Raw genomic sequence first — 13,543 nt, forward strand, 5'->3', positions numbered from 1 at the left:
CCGCCGAGTCTTTCCTCAGCCCTCTGCCGAAACACGTCATCTTTGATCCCAGTCTCACCGTCCTCGTCGTGTCCTCGTCGTGTCCTCACGAGTGTCACTCTGTCGCTCCTCGAGAGAGAAGTGTCAGCGTGATTATTATTGTCTTTACTCGTCTGACATCTGAGTTATTGGTTACTATGCAGAATATCTATTATAACCTATAATAAACAAAACAAAGTATGTAGTATTGTTATATAGTACATTTAGCCACCCAAAAATGTATTTTAAAAAAGGTAGAATTAGCTCCCCAGTAACTGACATATTGGTTATGTAATGAGTATATTTAGCCCAAAATCCATACACACTTTAAATTTTTTAAGAATAATAATGATAAAATATAATAGACAAACTATTATAGACAGTACACTATAAAACATTAAAACAAAACTAAATCTATAATAGGCAGTGTACTATATAAAACATAAAATACAAATAATGATATATACAATAGACAGTATACTGCAGACAGAGTACTACACAAAACATTAAAATATATATAATAGAAGTTACACTGTACAAAACAGTAAAATGTATAAAATAAAATGCAAATCTCTAACAGGACACTATATTATACAGAAGATACAAAACTTTAAAATGAAAAATAAATAATAATTAGAAGTACAGTATAAAAAAATTAAATAAAAAATCAAATCTATAGGAGACAGAGTACCAAACGAAACAATGCTATAAAAACCTATAATAGAGAGCATGATATACAAAACATTGAAATAAAAAACTGCAATAGACAGTGTATTCTAAAATACACTGAAATGACAACTACACTTCCAACACATAGAGCACAGTATCATATATTTGTACTGTAACTATGTTCACCTTCTGATTTTATAATATTAAATATAGCAGTTGGCGAGAATAAGTTCTTTTGAGTATAAGTTGTCATACTCCGATGTAAAAACACTCTGTTACGATTAAGAGTCATCCAAAAGTACTCAAATATTCATAATCGAAATGTACTCAAATATCAAATATTATATAGGTATGTACATTGTTGGGTTATTATACCTGATGCATTAACGGCATTTAAATACAGTAGCTGGATGATTTAGAGTCAATATGAAATATTGTAAATGGCGTCGTTTATGTTAATGTTACAGTAAAGTATAAATTGCTGTGTGTTTATAAATATTTCGTAGTATTTATGTAGAGTTGTGCTAAGTGTGATAGTAATGGTATTACTGATGTTAAAATGATGTTCATAATGTGAAAATGCTGATAAAAACTGTGAGCAGCAGTTTTGTCTCCATCAGCTGTTTGACAGCAGCTCCACGTGCTCGCTCTGTTTACACTCTGCGGAGGAAGCACGCGCCGCTCTCTGCTCGCGCTCCCATTGGCTCTGCGTCACGCAGCTCCCTCCCACGGGCGGGACTCGCACGCGGAAGCTGTTTCGCATACGCGTTAAAAACCGATAAATAACTCCGCAAACCGTGAGTTTTACCGCACGCTTCCGAGGCGGGACGGCGTCTGCGCGTGCACCGAGTCGTTTGAGGTCAACCGGAAAGACCGGAAAACGGTGTTTACTTTGAAAAACCTCCGCGCGAGCCGGCGTCCGTTAGAAACGCCGGCGAGCACCGGTGACACGCGGTGAAGAACCCGGTTCAAAGCGTCACGACGCTCCTCACGCGCTGTTTCGCTCAGCGGAGGAGCGGACGGACCGTTTTTTGACCCGCCGGTGTTTCCCGTTTGTCCAAATCTCGCCCCGAATTTAAACATTTAGCGCGTTTCCGTGAACCGGGCAGGAGCATGCGCAGTGGGCCGCGGCAGGCCGATGCGGATATAAGGATTGGCGCCGGCGCCACAGCTGATGCATTCATTCATTCAGCACCGAGGAGGTAAGACCGCCGAGCCGGAGACAACTTTCACACACAAATACACACTTTTTCACCGCTCCTTCACCGCTCACTCCCGCGTGCAGTTCGTGTCGCGTGATTCGACCTTAAATCGGCGTTTTGTCCGCTGCGGTTCGGCGGAGGAGGATTATAATCTGCGCACAAAGTCCCAAACTGCGGCCGTGTTTTGCTTTTTAAACCGCGTTTTCGCTCATTTGGAGGTTTCTCCGCGTCGCCCCGGTTTACTGTCGCTGTCAGCTCGTTTGTGTCTTCGGCGGAAATGTGTAGTTTTAATGGAGTTTACCTGCACGATCACTTTCACTGTAAACACGGTAAAAATAACGCGTTTTGGCGGAGCTCGTCTCGGTCTGTGTTGCGTGTTTGCGTGAATAAAGCTCACTCTGAGCGGGTGCGTGAACGCGGGAGGACGGCGGTTAATCGGCGTGTTAGCTGGTTATTGTTGACCTAGTTAGCAAGTTGGCCGGCTAAGTTTGCTAATTATCGTAGCTCCGCTCCGCAGCTTAGCCTAGCGGTGCGCGCGCTTTAGCCGACTCTGATGGACGTTTTAAAAGTGTGTGTCGGGATTTGGGGCTCCCGGGACTGTGTTCTCCCTGTGGACGGTCGTTTACGGTCGGTATGGTTCATCATCGGCGGTCATTTGGAGCGGTTTTGCCCGCGGACCCGGCGGAGGTCGGCGGAGGAAGGGCTCAAATCCTCCCGCTTCTGAGCTGCAGAAATTGGCGCGTCTTTGGGTTTCAACCCGCAGATAAAGCTGTTATTTCCCAGTTTTCCCGCACTCAGACTGCGCTGATGTCGCCTGGAGAAGTTTGTTTAATCGCTGCAGAGGACACGCGGGGGTTAAAACGCAGCATTTTTTGGCTTTTTTTGTTTGAAATCGAGGGACCCAGCAGCCCCCCTCCTCTTTTGGCTGCAGAGCCTCACTAGCTCCCGCAGGCTGGCCGCGGTCTGCCTCTTTATGATCGATCTGCTACATCCGATCATCGTTTATTGTGAAATGTTGTTTATTATCATGATCACGCGCGCAGCTGTGCCCGGTAGGCCGCCGTCGGGGCTTCTTAGGGCTCTGTGGCTCCATGTCCTGGTGCTCACAAGCTAAACTGCATCTGTTATCTCAAGCTAACTCACATCAGCTTCAGACTGAGTCTGTTCGTGTTCTGTTACATGTTGGGGGTCTCCAGGACCTTGTTTGGCGCCTCCAGGACTTTCCAGGAGCCAGCTTCCTTCATGTTAATGTGCTGTGGCTTATTGCAGTGCAATAACCAGTGCAACATGTTAGTGACCTCTAACAAGTTGCACTGGTGATTATTGGGGTCAAGTTGTGGAGCCGCTGGGCCCCGGCGATGTTCTGTTATATGAGGGGCTCCTGGGGGTCCTGTGGCTCCGTTTTAAAACCTTTCCAGGAGCTAGTTTATGACACATTTAACCGTTTTGTTGTGTATTACAGGCTTATACATCAACACAGCGACCTTTAACGTCTTGTGTACCGGTAATCATTACTGGGGCCCGGTGGCTCCACAACTTGGCCCCGGTGACAGTCTGTTTCATGTTCAGGGTTCTTTCCAGGAGCTATTTTATACATTTTGTTTTGTTGTAGCTAAATCCAGGTTTATATAACATCACCAACATGTTGTAGGTTAGTAATCATTGGGGCCCTGTGCCTCCAGGACCCTCTTAGACATCATGTCAGACATCTGTCTGCGGTCCATGTTTCTGTGTGTCTCACCTGTTCTGTCTTTTTTTCTACAGCGGAGCCATAAACACAGTCGACACCATGTCCAGACGCAGGTAAGCAGCTGCTGGTGGCTGTTCTCAAACTGTGGTGTGGGGGCCGACGGGGGGCCGACGGGGGGCCTTGGTGGAGCGAGGATCAGTCCTCCTTTACTGGAGCTGCTGGGTGATGATGCTGAAGTCGCTTTGTCACAGTGTTGATGTTGGCACCGTCACAGGACACACTGCAGCGTGTTGTGTTTGTTTGCAGACACACGCGTGCTCACTCACGATATTTCAGAGAAATCAGAAATCACATCATCTCCGATATATGATTTCAGTGAACTTTGATGTTATAATAATCACTTTCATATAGCTTCAGTCTTGTGAAACGTCTCTTAATTTTAATACATAAGTGTGATCATCAGTTTGCAACACAATAGATGCAAACGTAGGAGTTAGGAATATATTCAGTGTGAGCAACACAGTAAATTTACATCTCAGAGTGGAGAGAATATCAATTTGCACAGTAGAGTATTTCTGTAGTTTGATTGTATGTATTATCACACCAATTATAATACAGTTAGGACAATGTTATAAAGAATATTGTATTTTAAGTCCCTATCGCACAGTTGTATAATAAATATGCAATTATAGGTGCAGTGGGCAAATGCGGATCCCGCTGTCTCCTGAACGTCAGTGCCAGTAGTTTCTGTAAAAACCTCCCAAACTTACTCACCTTAAACTGTTTTTAAAGATATTTTTTGGTCGTTTTTGCCTTTAATTGATAGTGTGAAGGGGCGACGTGCAGCAAAGGGCAGCGGTCGGAATCAAACCTGTGGCTACTGCAGTGAGGACACAGCCTCTGTACATGGGGCGCCCGCTCTCCACTGAGCCACGAGGCGCCCCAGTCACCTTAAACTTTAGTGCGCAGTGAAAATGTAACTATTGAGCAGTTTAAGTGAAAGAAATCCACCTGAACGTGTTTGATAAACTCGGTTCTTCAGTGTTCTCGTCCGACTCGTTTCACTTAAATGTGTAAAAATGTGATTCATCGCAGACAAAACTGATCCGTCTGAACATAAAGCCGTGATGTTCATGTGCGTTATGTTTCATTTCAGCGGCCGCATCACTTTGCAAGCCAGAGATTCAAACACACTCGAGCCGAATGTCAGAGCCCCGCTGAGGAAAAGGAAATCAGAGGTTTGGGTCATTTTTTATTTTAACATAATTTCTAATGTAAAATTAAAATTTGAGTTTATTATACAGCACAGGACACTGTCGTCATTTTATGTAGAAGTATATGTTGTAAATGATTCAAACAGGCAGCAGTGACACTAATGTTTTGTTTTGGTATGAAACATTTTCTGGTTAATGTCTTTGTTTTATATCCGGTTTATTGGCGCCGACACCGACTCAGCAGTTTTTGTTTTTTCTCCTCCAGCCCTCCAAGAAAAAACTACAACCTGCTGCAAAGAAACAGAACTATGAAATCCAGGTGTGTGTGTCCACATGTCATTAAGTGTGTGTGTGTGTGTGTCTGTCTGTGTGTCTGTGTGTGTGTGACTGATAAAGAGTTGAAGCAGGGATGTGTTGTTAGTAGTTTATTATCTGTTTGGTGCCCCCTCCCTCTCAGTGCCCCCTCCCTCTTTTAAAACAGTAGTTTATATCTTCAGCAGTAATCTCCCATAGTTCCTGTATTGAAAGCGTCCCTTTTTTTAAAAACATTTAATATATATAAAGGGAGTTTCTGCAGTACCTCATATTCGACACAAGGTGTCATCAGTTAGGTAGATGTGAAAAATAAGTTCACAGAAGAAATAAACTTTTATTTCTAGCAGATTTAATTAAAGGTAACTGTGTTTGTGGCCTCTAAAGTTTGCTTAAAGTCATGGAATTATTTGGTAGAAATGTGTGAGCCTTGTGTTAATGATGCAATATTTTTTACAAATGTGTGAAGAGTGTTAAGAAATCAGCCCTCAGTCCATGCGTGCTGACCCTGAATCTGTTCAAATCCAGATTTCAGCTGCACACAGTTTTGTGATTGATAGAATTAGAAGAAGTAATGGAGTAATACAAAATCAATCCCTTCTATCACTGTTGACCGCACCACGCTCAGTCTTTTGTTTTGATTCACGTTGGGTGTATTCTTTTGTTTTTAAATCAGAAGTGTTGGTCGGAGGACGGAGCGAGTCCGTGCGTCCTCATCGAAACTCCTCACAAAGAGCTGGAGCCTGCAGACCCGTCCAGCTTCAGGCAGTACAGATTCAAGAACCTGTTCATCAAGGCCTCCCCGATCCCCCGCCTCAGGTCAGTGTGTGTGTGTGTCAGTGTGTGTGTGTCAGTGTGTGTGTGTCTGTGTGTGTGTGTCTGTGTGTGTGTGTCTGTGTGTGTGTGTCTGTGTGTGTGTGTCTGTGTCTGCATTCAGAGGTTAATGTCCTCGTTTATAATGAATTTGATTTTTTAAGTGGAGACTTTAAAGTTTCAGCGTTTCTCAAAATGTGCCAACAGCTGATTTAAAGTTACAAAAACGCAGGGAGAGCAAAACCCGTTTGATATTGTGGTGTATTATGCTCAGTTTCTTAAAGTTCCTAATTTGGTCAGGCAAGGAGGCCTCGAAGTTAGTGGTCTAGGGATGTTTAGGCCTGGAAGACAAATGTGTAGAATACTGGCGCCAGGCTAGAAGTAATATGGAATAAGGCTCCTTCCAAATAAGGAGATACTTGTGGGGTTTTGTGATTGATCACAGCAGGTAAAGAGTTGCTTTACGGACAAATGTATTGATGCCTGTACGTATATAAGAGACTTGCATGAGCTGAAAGGGAGAGATTCGCATTGGTCCTGAATCCTCTCCCAGGCAGACCATGGTGCCTGGTGGATGCTGAACTTTGCTGCAATAAATTGATTATTATGCAACCGAGTCGGTGTCCGCGGAGGTTTCTTCATCTTCCACACATCATTGCTACTTAAGAAACAACTACAATATCACTGCAGTGAACCTGATTCTGGTTCAGTTTGCACAAAAAGAAATGAGCCTCAGAGTTTTCCACAAAAACACTCAAAAGATAAAAGCGAGTAACTCTTGATTTGGTTTTACTGTTTTATTTTTCTGTTCCAGCTGTGACAGAGTGAGTCATTTGTTCTCTTATTTTAGTGGAGACATTTCTGTTTCCTGTTATGCTTAACAGCCAATCAAAGTGCTCAGTGCTGCATAAAAAATCCAAAGACTTGGCTGATAAATAAATAATTCTATAAGAACAAATCTAGAAATAAGATGAATATGAGGATGAGTGTATTTTTTAAAACTAAAACAGAGATCTGTGTTACTCATAACTGCTGTGTTGTAGCCTTTACATAGTTAATACCATTAAAAGTCAAAGAAGAAATAACAAAAATAAAAGACAATTAAAACAGACAAAATAAAAAAAATATGGCATAGCAGACAAAAGAGAAGAAACATAAATATAGAATAATAAAATAAGAACATGTGCCGGTAATCTGTTTTAAAGATGACAGCTGTGAAGTTTGGTGCAGGAAAGTGTAAACTTTGAGTGTAAAGACTAAACACAGACGTGTTAAGATGTAAAACTGGCCTCAACCCGTCAGTCTTCATCGTCTGTTTGGATAATTGACAGAAAAATCAAATCTGGTATGAAATATTCAACAAAAAGGTTTATCTGTCACTGACAGTCACCCTGTCACCCTTTAAAAAAAAAAAAAAAAAAAAAGTAAAAGAGGTTTCTGCTTTTTATCTCCAGCTGGGCCAGCTCAGACGACGTGTGGATTAAAATGCTCAACAAGGAGCTGAAGTACGTCCACGACAAGAGCTACCTGCAGCGGCACCCCAAACTGCAGCCCAAGATGAGGGCGATCCTGCTGGACTGGCTGCTGGAGGTGACTGAAGACACCGTCTTCATTATTCACTTACACAAAACCTGCAATGTAAGATAAACACCGTTTTAAATAGCCAGCTGGATGATAAATGTGTGTGTGTGTGTGTGTGTGTGTGTGTGTGTGTGTGTGTGTGTGTGTGTGTGTGTGTGTGTGTGTGTGTGTGTGTGTGTGTGTGTGTGTGTGTGTGTGTGTGTGTGTGTGTGTGTGTGTGTGTGTGTAGGTGTGTGAGGTGTACTCCCTTCACCGGCAGACGGCGTACCTCGCTCAGGACTTCTTCGACCGCTTCATGCTGACTCAGGAGAACGTTAACAAAGACTACCTGCAGCTCATCGGGATCACCGCGCTCTTCATCGCCTCCAAGATAGAGGTGAGTCCCTCCTCATCCTCCTCCTCTCAACTGCCACTCACAAAAACACTCTTACGCACGGACCCCAGTTTACATGTGACGCATGGACCCCAGTTTTATCTATCAAAGAAATTTTAGACTGTTTATCTCACTTCAGTCATTTTTATTGCAGCAAAACATATGTAGTAGACTGAAAAAACAACTGACGTTCCTCTAAGAGGCTGCCTGAAATATAATTTGTATTTGAGATATTAATCATTTTATATATTTAAAAACAATTCTAAACTTGGAATCTGTGTATTGACACAATATTCAGGGTTCCCACAGTCAAAGTAAATCTGGAAATTAATCATTTAAATTCACAATTACATTTTTCAGGCTTGGAAAAGTCATGTAATGAGAAAATATAGCAAGTTTTGAAAAAGTCATGAAATGTTGTTTGTAATAAAATTGTTGCAGTAATCCTGCAATCGTGTATGTCAGGAGCCGATGACATAATGTAGCTTAAAAAATATAGAATAAGTGACATTTTGTTTCCCATCAAGTACTTTATACCGCCCAAGCCTATTGCATACATTTTCTAATGTTACAATAAACAAAAAAAGAACAGACAGCATTTATTGTGAGGAAATTAGGAGCGCTTCTCCTCATCAGTGCAATAAAGACACAGGAAGTCAGCACAAAAACAGCATTTTGCACAAGAGTAGGAGTATTTATTGCACAAGAATGACAGTAATTACAGTAGAATAAATGTACTTGTTGTGCTAGACACATTTAAGTACAACTATTCCGTCGTCTGAAATAAATGCCTGATGCATACATATTTTATTTGTAACCTAACACGCATCGAAGTGGAGGCGATTTTTCTGTTAAACATTGTTTTGTTCTCTTTGTTCAGGAAATCTACCCTCCTAAAATCTTAGACTTCGCCTACGTCACAGATGGAGCCTGCGACACGTGTGACATCCAGCGCACAGAGCTGCACATACTGAAGGTAGGATGACGCACATCAGCTGTTTTACTTAAAGGGACAGTTCACCCCAAAATCAAATCACACATTTGTCCTCTCACCTGTGGAGAAAGTTTGGGTGTGTGTTTCAGAGGTTTGAGACATCGGTCTTCTCTCCAGTATAATGGGACCAGTATCTGTGCAGTGATACAGGTTGTGGGTGTAGATCTGTGGATTATCTAAAGTAACCGGCTCATGATTTCTTTTTGGCATTTTGAGCACCATAAGTTCTGTGCTAACAACCCCGGAGATAAAATCGGACATCTCTCTCGCTGCCAGCTGTTATAACTGCTGTATTTCCACATTGAAAAAACGACGCTCCGGCTACTTATGGCACCGTGCAGAAACTGCATTTTCAACAACACGGTCCTGCTAATATTTCCCAACAAAAAGACTCGTTAACAAATGAAATAATTCTTTTGGCAAACGCTGTCTGAAGGCTTTTTTTTTCATAAACGGAAACAAGAAAGGTTGAGTTTAAATGTAGTTACTTATATTTTTTCACAGACATGGACGATGTAACTGCTGGGACATTAAAGAAAAGTTTTTTTTTTTTTTTGGGTGAACTGTCCTTTTTTAAGAAATGACTGTCTGTACTGGAAGTTCACAGGTGGAAGTATTCCAGAATTTCTTTGTTTGATCAAATGTGTTTTCTCAAGTTTATGACTTCAGATTTTTAAAAACAAACACAAAGAAATCCTTAAAACTTTGACATGATTTTCTTTTTAGAGAAGTTAACTGCAAACTGCAAAGAGCGAAGAAAGGACGTACAGAAAGGATGTAAACCTGCCTGCTTCTGTGTCTCGAATTTGACCCGTGTCTTTTTGTCCTCCTGCAGGCGCTGAACTGGAATCTCTGTCCGGAGACGCCCATCTCCTGGCTGAAGCTGTACGCTCAGGTGGAAGCTCAGACGGACGGAGAAAACTTCCTGGTGCCGCAGTTCTCGCAGGAAACGTACATCCAGATCACGCAGGTACGACACGCCTGCATCAGCAACAAAACCAGAGCAGGCGGAAACCTCGTATCTGTCCGGGGGCCCCCATCACTGAGATAACTGGGGACATATTTTAGGGATACTTCATATTATATTAAATTCACAATAACAGTAGAGAACAGCTGATAAACTGTACAAATAGCCCAAATGCTGAACCGCAGGAAGTCTGAGATGAGCAGTTATGATGAAGTGAAGCTCTGTGTTGCTTCGAAAGAAGGAGTCTGACCTTTGACCCGTGTGTTGCAGCTGTTGGACCTGTGCATGCTGGATATCAACTCGTTGGACTACAGTTACAGCGTTCTCGCTGCGGCTGCGTTCTGCCATTTCTCCACGTTTGACGTCGTTCACGAAGTCTCAGGTGAGTTTGAGTTTTCCACCTGAGCGTCCAGTTTGAAGCTGCATGTGTTTGAGGGCCGTATCAGCGCAGATTTACTCACTATATTCATTCTGTGAACGGGTTTTTATCTTAAGGATGCATTAAAATGATTATGAAGGTTTTTCTGCTTACTTTGATTTTCAAATAGAATTCGGTACAGAAATATTGCCGGGGCTGAAATGTTTTCTAACTCACGCTCCTGACCCCGCCCGTGTGTCTCTGTCAGGCCTGACGTGGGACGGCGTGGCGCCTTGTGTCCGGTGGATGAGTCCCTTCATGGACGTTCTGCGGTCTGAACCCAAACCTCAACTCAAGAACTTCTCCAAAGTCAAAGCTGACGCCCGACACAACATCCAGACACACGTGGCTTATCTGGACCTGCTGGTGAGCGAAACAAACACACTGTGCTGTTACAACCACCGCCCCAGAAATACAATTTGAGTCTTTTTGTTAGATTTTGTTTTTTGTATCTTGTAACAAAATTGAGTTATACAAGAATAATTCAAAATGAAGTAAAGTCTAAAGCCTAAAAGAGGACACAAACTACAGATGCATTTGTGTAGTTAAAGGGTTATGGTTAGGGTTACTCTGAATTCATGAGGAAACGAATGGAGGAGCCATTCAGCGCGTTTATTTTGGGAAAGTTTGTAGTTTGTAAAGACTATATTTGACCTCTAGGTGGTAGTGTTGGTCTAAAGTCAGAGTGGATGTTGGACGTTTGTATATTAAGTCACAGTGGAGCTCGGTCTGCAATTAACCCTTGAAACACAGCAAATTAACTTCTTAAAAAAAAGATCCTAAAATGAGCAAAAATTGATCAAAATTTAGGCCTTCAAGGAAAGTATCTGAAAATTAGCACAAAAAACAACATAAAACAAAACAGAAAAGTCTTAAATATAATATTAATAAATATAAACATATTATTGTGTTTATGTTTTTATGATGATTTTCCAGTGACTTCTGTTTCTCGGCTATTTTTGAGGTCAGTTTCGTGTGTCAGCTGTTACTATTTCTTTCCAAGTTGCTTTTTGCCTTTATTCTAGATCAAATCTATTTGCTGTCTTTGCTTCAAAGGGTTAAATGCTTGTGAAAGGTGTCTGATCGCAGCACAAGAAAGTGATGATCCAGGTTTCAGAGGGTTAAAAAGACCCAAATCAGAGCAGGATGAACCAGATTCACAGACATTGATGTTAAAGATTTTAATGTTTCAGAAATCTTATTTTGCAAGAATAACGTTGAGTTTGTTTCTGTCGCGCAGAGGAAAGCTCAGGACTGCCGGCTCGACAGCCTTGAATGTCAGCTGTCGCCCGTCGCCATGGGAGCGACCCTGACTCCGCCCAGCAGCACAGAGAAACCAGCCAATCACTGAGCAGGACGCGAGCAGCGAGTACATGCTACCTCTCCACGCAGTTTGACCTGAAGTAACCTCTCTGACCACATCAGCTCTGCACCAAACGGGACAAGATTTTAAGCGACTTTATGTAGCTCGTCTTTATTTTAATTTTTTTAAACACTAAATCTGATTCCTGTCAAGCATTTTTTCCAAAAACTTCATTCAGGTTGTCAGGAGTTGCAGCTCTTTTTTTTTAATGGTTTAGGCTGTGTTGTGAAGAAGCAGCTGTGACAGCGGCTGTCTCTGTCTCTGTGACGGCGGCTGTCTCTGTCTCTGTCTCTGTGACGGCGGCTGTCTCTGTCTCTGTCTCTGTGACGGCGGCTGTCTCTGTCTCTGTCTCTGTCTCTGTGACGGCGGCTGTCTCTGTCTCTGTCTCTGTGACGGCAGCTGTCTCTGTCTCTGTGACGGCGGCTGTCTCTGTCTCGGTGATGGCTGCTTAAAAAACAGTATTGGTTTGAGAGGAACATTTCGAGGTTTTTTGGGAGTTTTACTGGTGCTGATCTTGAAAATCGAGGCTTAAATGCTCTCAGATGGTGCTTCAGTTGGATTCTCAGGAAAATGGAAATGAGGAGCCTCATTTTCTGCGACAAATATTTCATCCCACTCTGAACAGTGGACACTGAGGTTGGACGCTTAATTATTTCTCCGTAAACTCGCCGTAAAGAAACAATGTGATGACACAGCATGTTTGCTCTGTGTTTTGCGTCATGAGCCATACGAACAACCAGACACTTTATTTGCTGTTTAACACCCTGACACCTGCAGGTGTTTGAACCTCACCTGACCTGTTTGTTTGGCTCAATAATTTCCTTTTTTTTAAAAAATCTTTATTATAGTTGCAACCTGGTTGCACATTCTTGTTACATTCCTGAGAAACTTGACTTGCATGGAAAAACTGCACAAGATTGTGCAAAGTTTTTGCTTTTCATTTTTAAGTGCTTGTATTTATTGATAAGCCTTAGTATGTAAAAACAAAATGTCTGTCAATATGTAAAAATCAGAATCTTTCAGAAATGAATGAGCTCCATTTGATCGCTGCCAAAGGCAAAAGCTATTTATGATTTTGCTCTGTGACACCTGTTGTTGAATTACAGTTCCTCATTTATTGTACACTAGGCTGTCTTTCTTAGTGCCTTTAAAAGAAATGCGAACTGCATGGCCACCTAATTTAAGCTGCAGCGAGCCGAAAGGCTGTTAAACGAGCCTGTGACTGTAAATCTGAAAGCTCCACAGCTGACGGAGGCTCGCCGTGAACAAGCAACCATGTAAACTGTGTGTAGATGTGAAAGAATGTATGTTTTTGTAAATAGGACAATTCAGAAATGTGTAATTTTCTTTTATATTGGAATGTTTTAAATAAATGAAGTGAAACAATTTGCCCCGTCTGTGTGAGTGACTACAGGGCAAAGGGGCAAAAAAGTCAGAATATACTGCCACAGTCCACAGGCACCGCGCCCGACCTCCACGCAGGCACCGCGCCCGACCTCCACGCAGGCATCGCACCCGACCTCCACGCAGGCATCGCACCCGAGCTCCAGGCGACGCTGACCAGGTGTGTCAGCCAAGACAGCCCAACAACGTCCAGAGCCTTCTGCATCACCGGGCGAATCTCATCCACGCCTGGGGCCTCGCTCCTACCTGCAGCCCAGCTAACAATGCAAACAGCCTCCATCCCTTCCCCTGCGGGTGGTGGGTCCACAGCGTGGCGTCTTCATGTAAGTTCTTTGGACTTAACCCCGTGGGCCACAGTTTGGCCACCAGACGCTCACTGTCCGTCTCGTCCACAGGTCTGGCTCCAGAGGGGACCCCGGTGACCCCATCCCGGGCAAATCCCAGAATTTAGTATGGTGTGTGAACCGCTCGTTGTCTGGACCCTCTGTTAAAACTGCTTTGCCAAGAAGACCGGACCAGGGTTAT

The 13,543-nt window shown here is 42.9% G+C and overlaps 1 protein-coding gene across 2 annotated transcripts; it reads left to right on the forward strand.

Annotated features, from left to right (window-relative positions):
• The first annotated feature begins 1,520 nt into the window (after positions 1-1,520).
• ccne2 (cyclin E2) lies at positions 1,521-13,000 on the forward strand. 2 transcript variants are annotated; one of them, XM_042490419.2, is made up of 12 exons: positions 1,521-1,889; positions 3,654-3,692; positions 4,736-4,817; positions 5,059-5,112; positions 5,782-5,924; positions 7,373-7,508; positions 7,729-7,875; positions 8,753-8,848; positions 9,702-9,836; positions 10,104-10,215; positions 10,460-10,617; positions 11,492-13,000. In XM_042490419.2, the coding sequence occupies exons 1-12, from the start codon at positions 1,801-1,803 to the stop codon at positions 11,600-11,602; spliced, it is 1,302 nt and encodes a 433-aa protein (XP_042346353.1). In that variant the 5' UTR covers positions 1,521-1,800; the 3' UTR covers positions 11,603-13,000. The 2 variants fall into 2 exon arrangements, with proteins under 2 accessions (XP_042346353.1, XP_087940979.1); XM_088084853.1 differs by lacking the exon at positions 1,521-1,889 and adding an exon at positions 3,518-3,540.
• Positions 13,001-13,543: the final 543 nt, after the last annotated feature.

Source organism: Plectropomus leopardus, chromosome 11 (assembly GCF_026936395.1).
Source record: "Plectropomus leopardus strain MGB_pleo_1.0 chromosome 11, ASM2693639v1, whole genome shotgun sequence".
Taxonomy (NCBI): domain Eukaryota; kingdom Metazoa; phylum Chordata; class Actinopteri; order Perciformes; family Serranidae; genus Plectropomus; species Plectropomus leopardus.

Excerpts from the sequence above, each read along its gene's own strand:
- ccne2 (XM_042490419.2), top strand. The coding sequence starts at position 1,801 with ATGCGCAGTGGGCCGCGGCAGGCCGATGCGGATATAAGGATTGGCGCC. Across the intron at positions 1,890-3,653 it reads ATTCATTCAGCACCGAGGAG|CGGAGCCATAAACACAGTCG; the intron begins GTAAGACCGCCG and ends TTTTTTCTACAG. Across the intron at positions 5,925-7,372 it reads TCCCCGATCCCCCGCCTCAG|CTGGGCCAGCTCAGACGACG; the intron begins GTCAGTGTGTGT and ends TTTTATCTCCAG.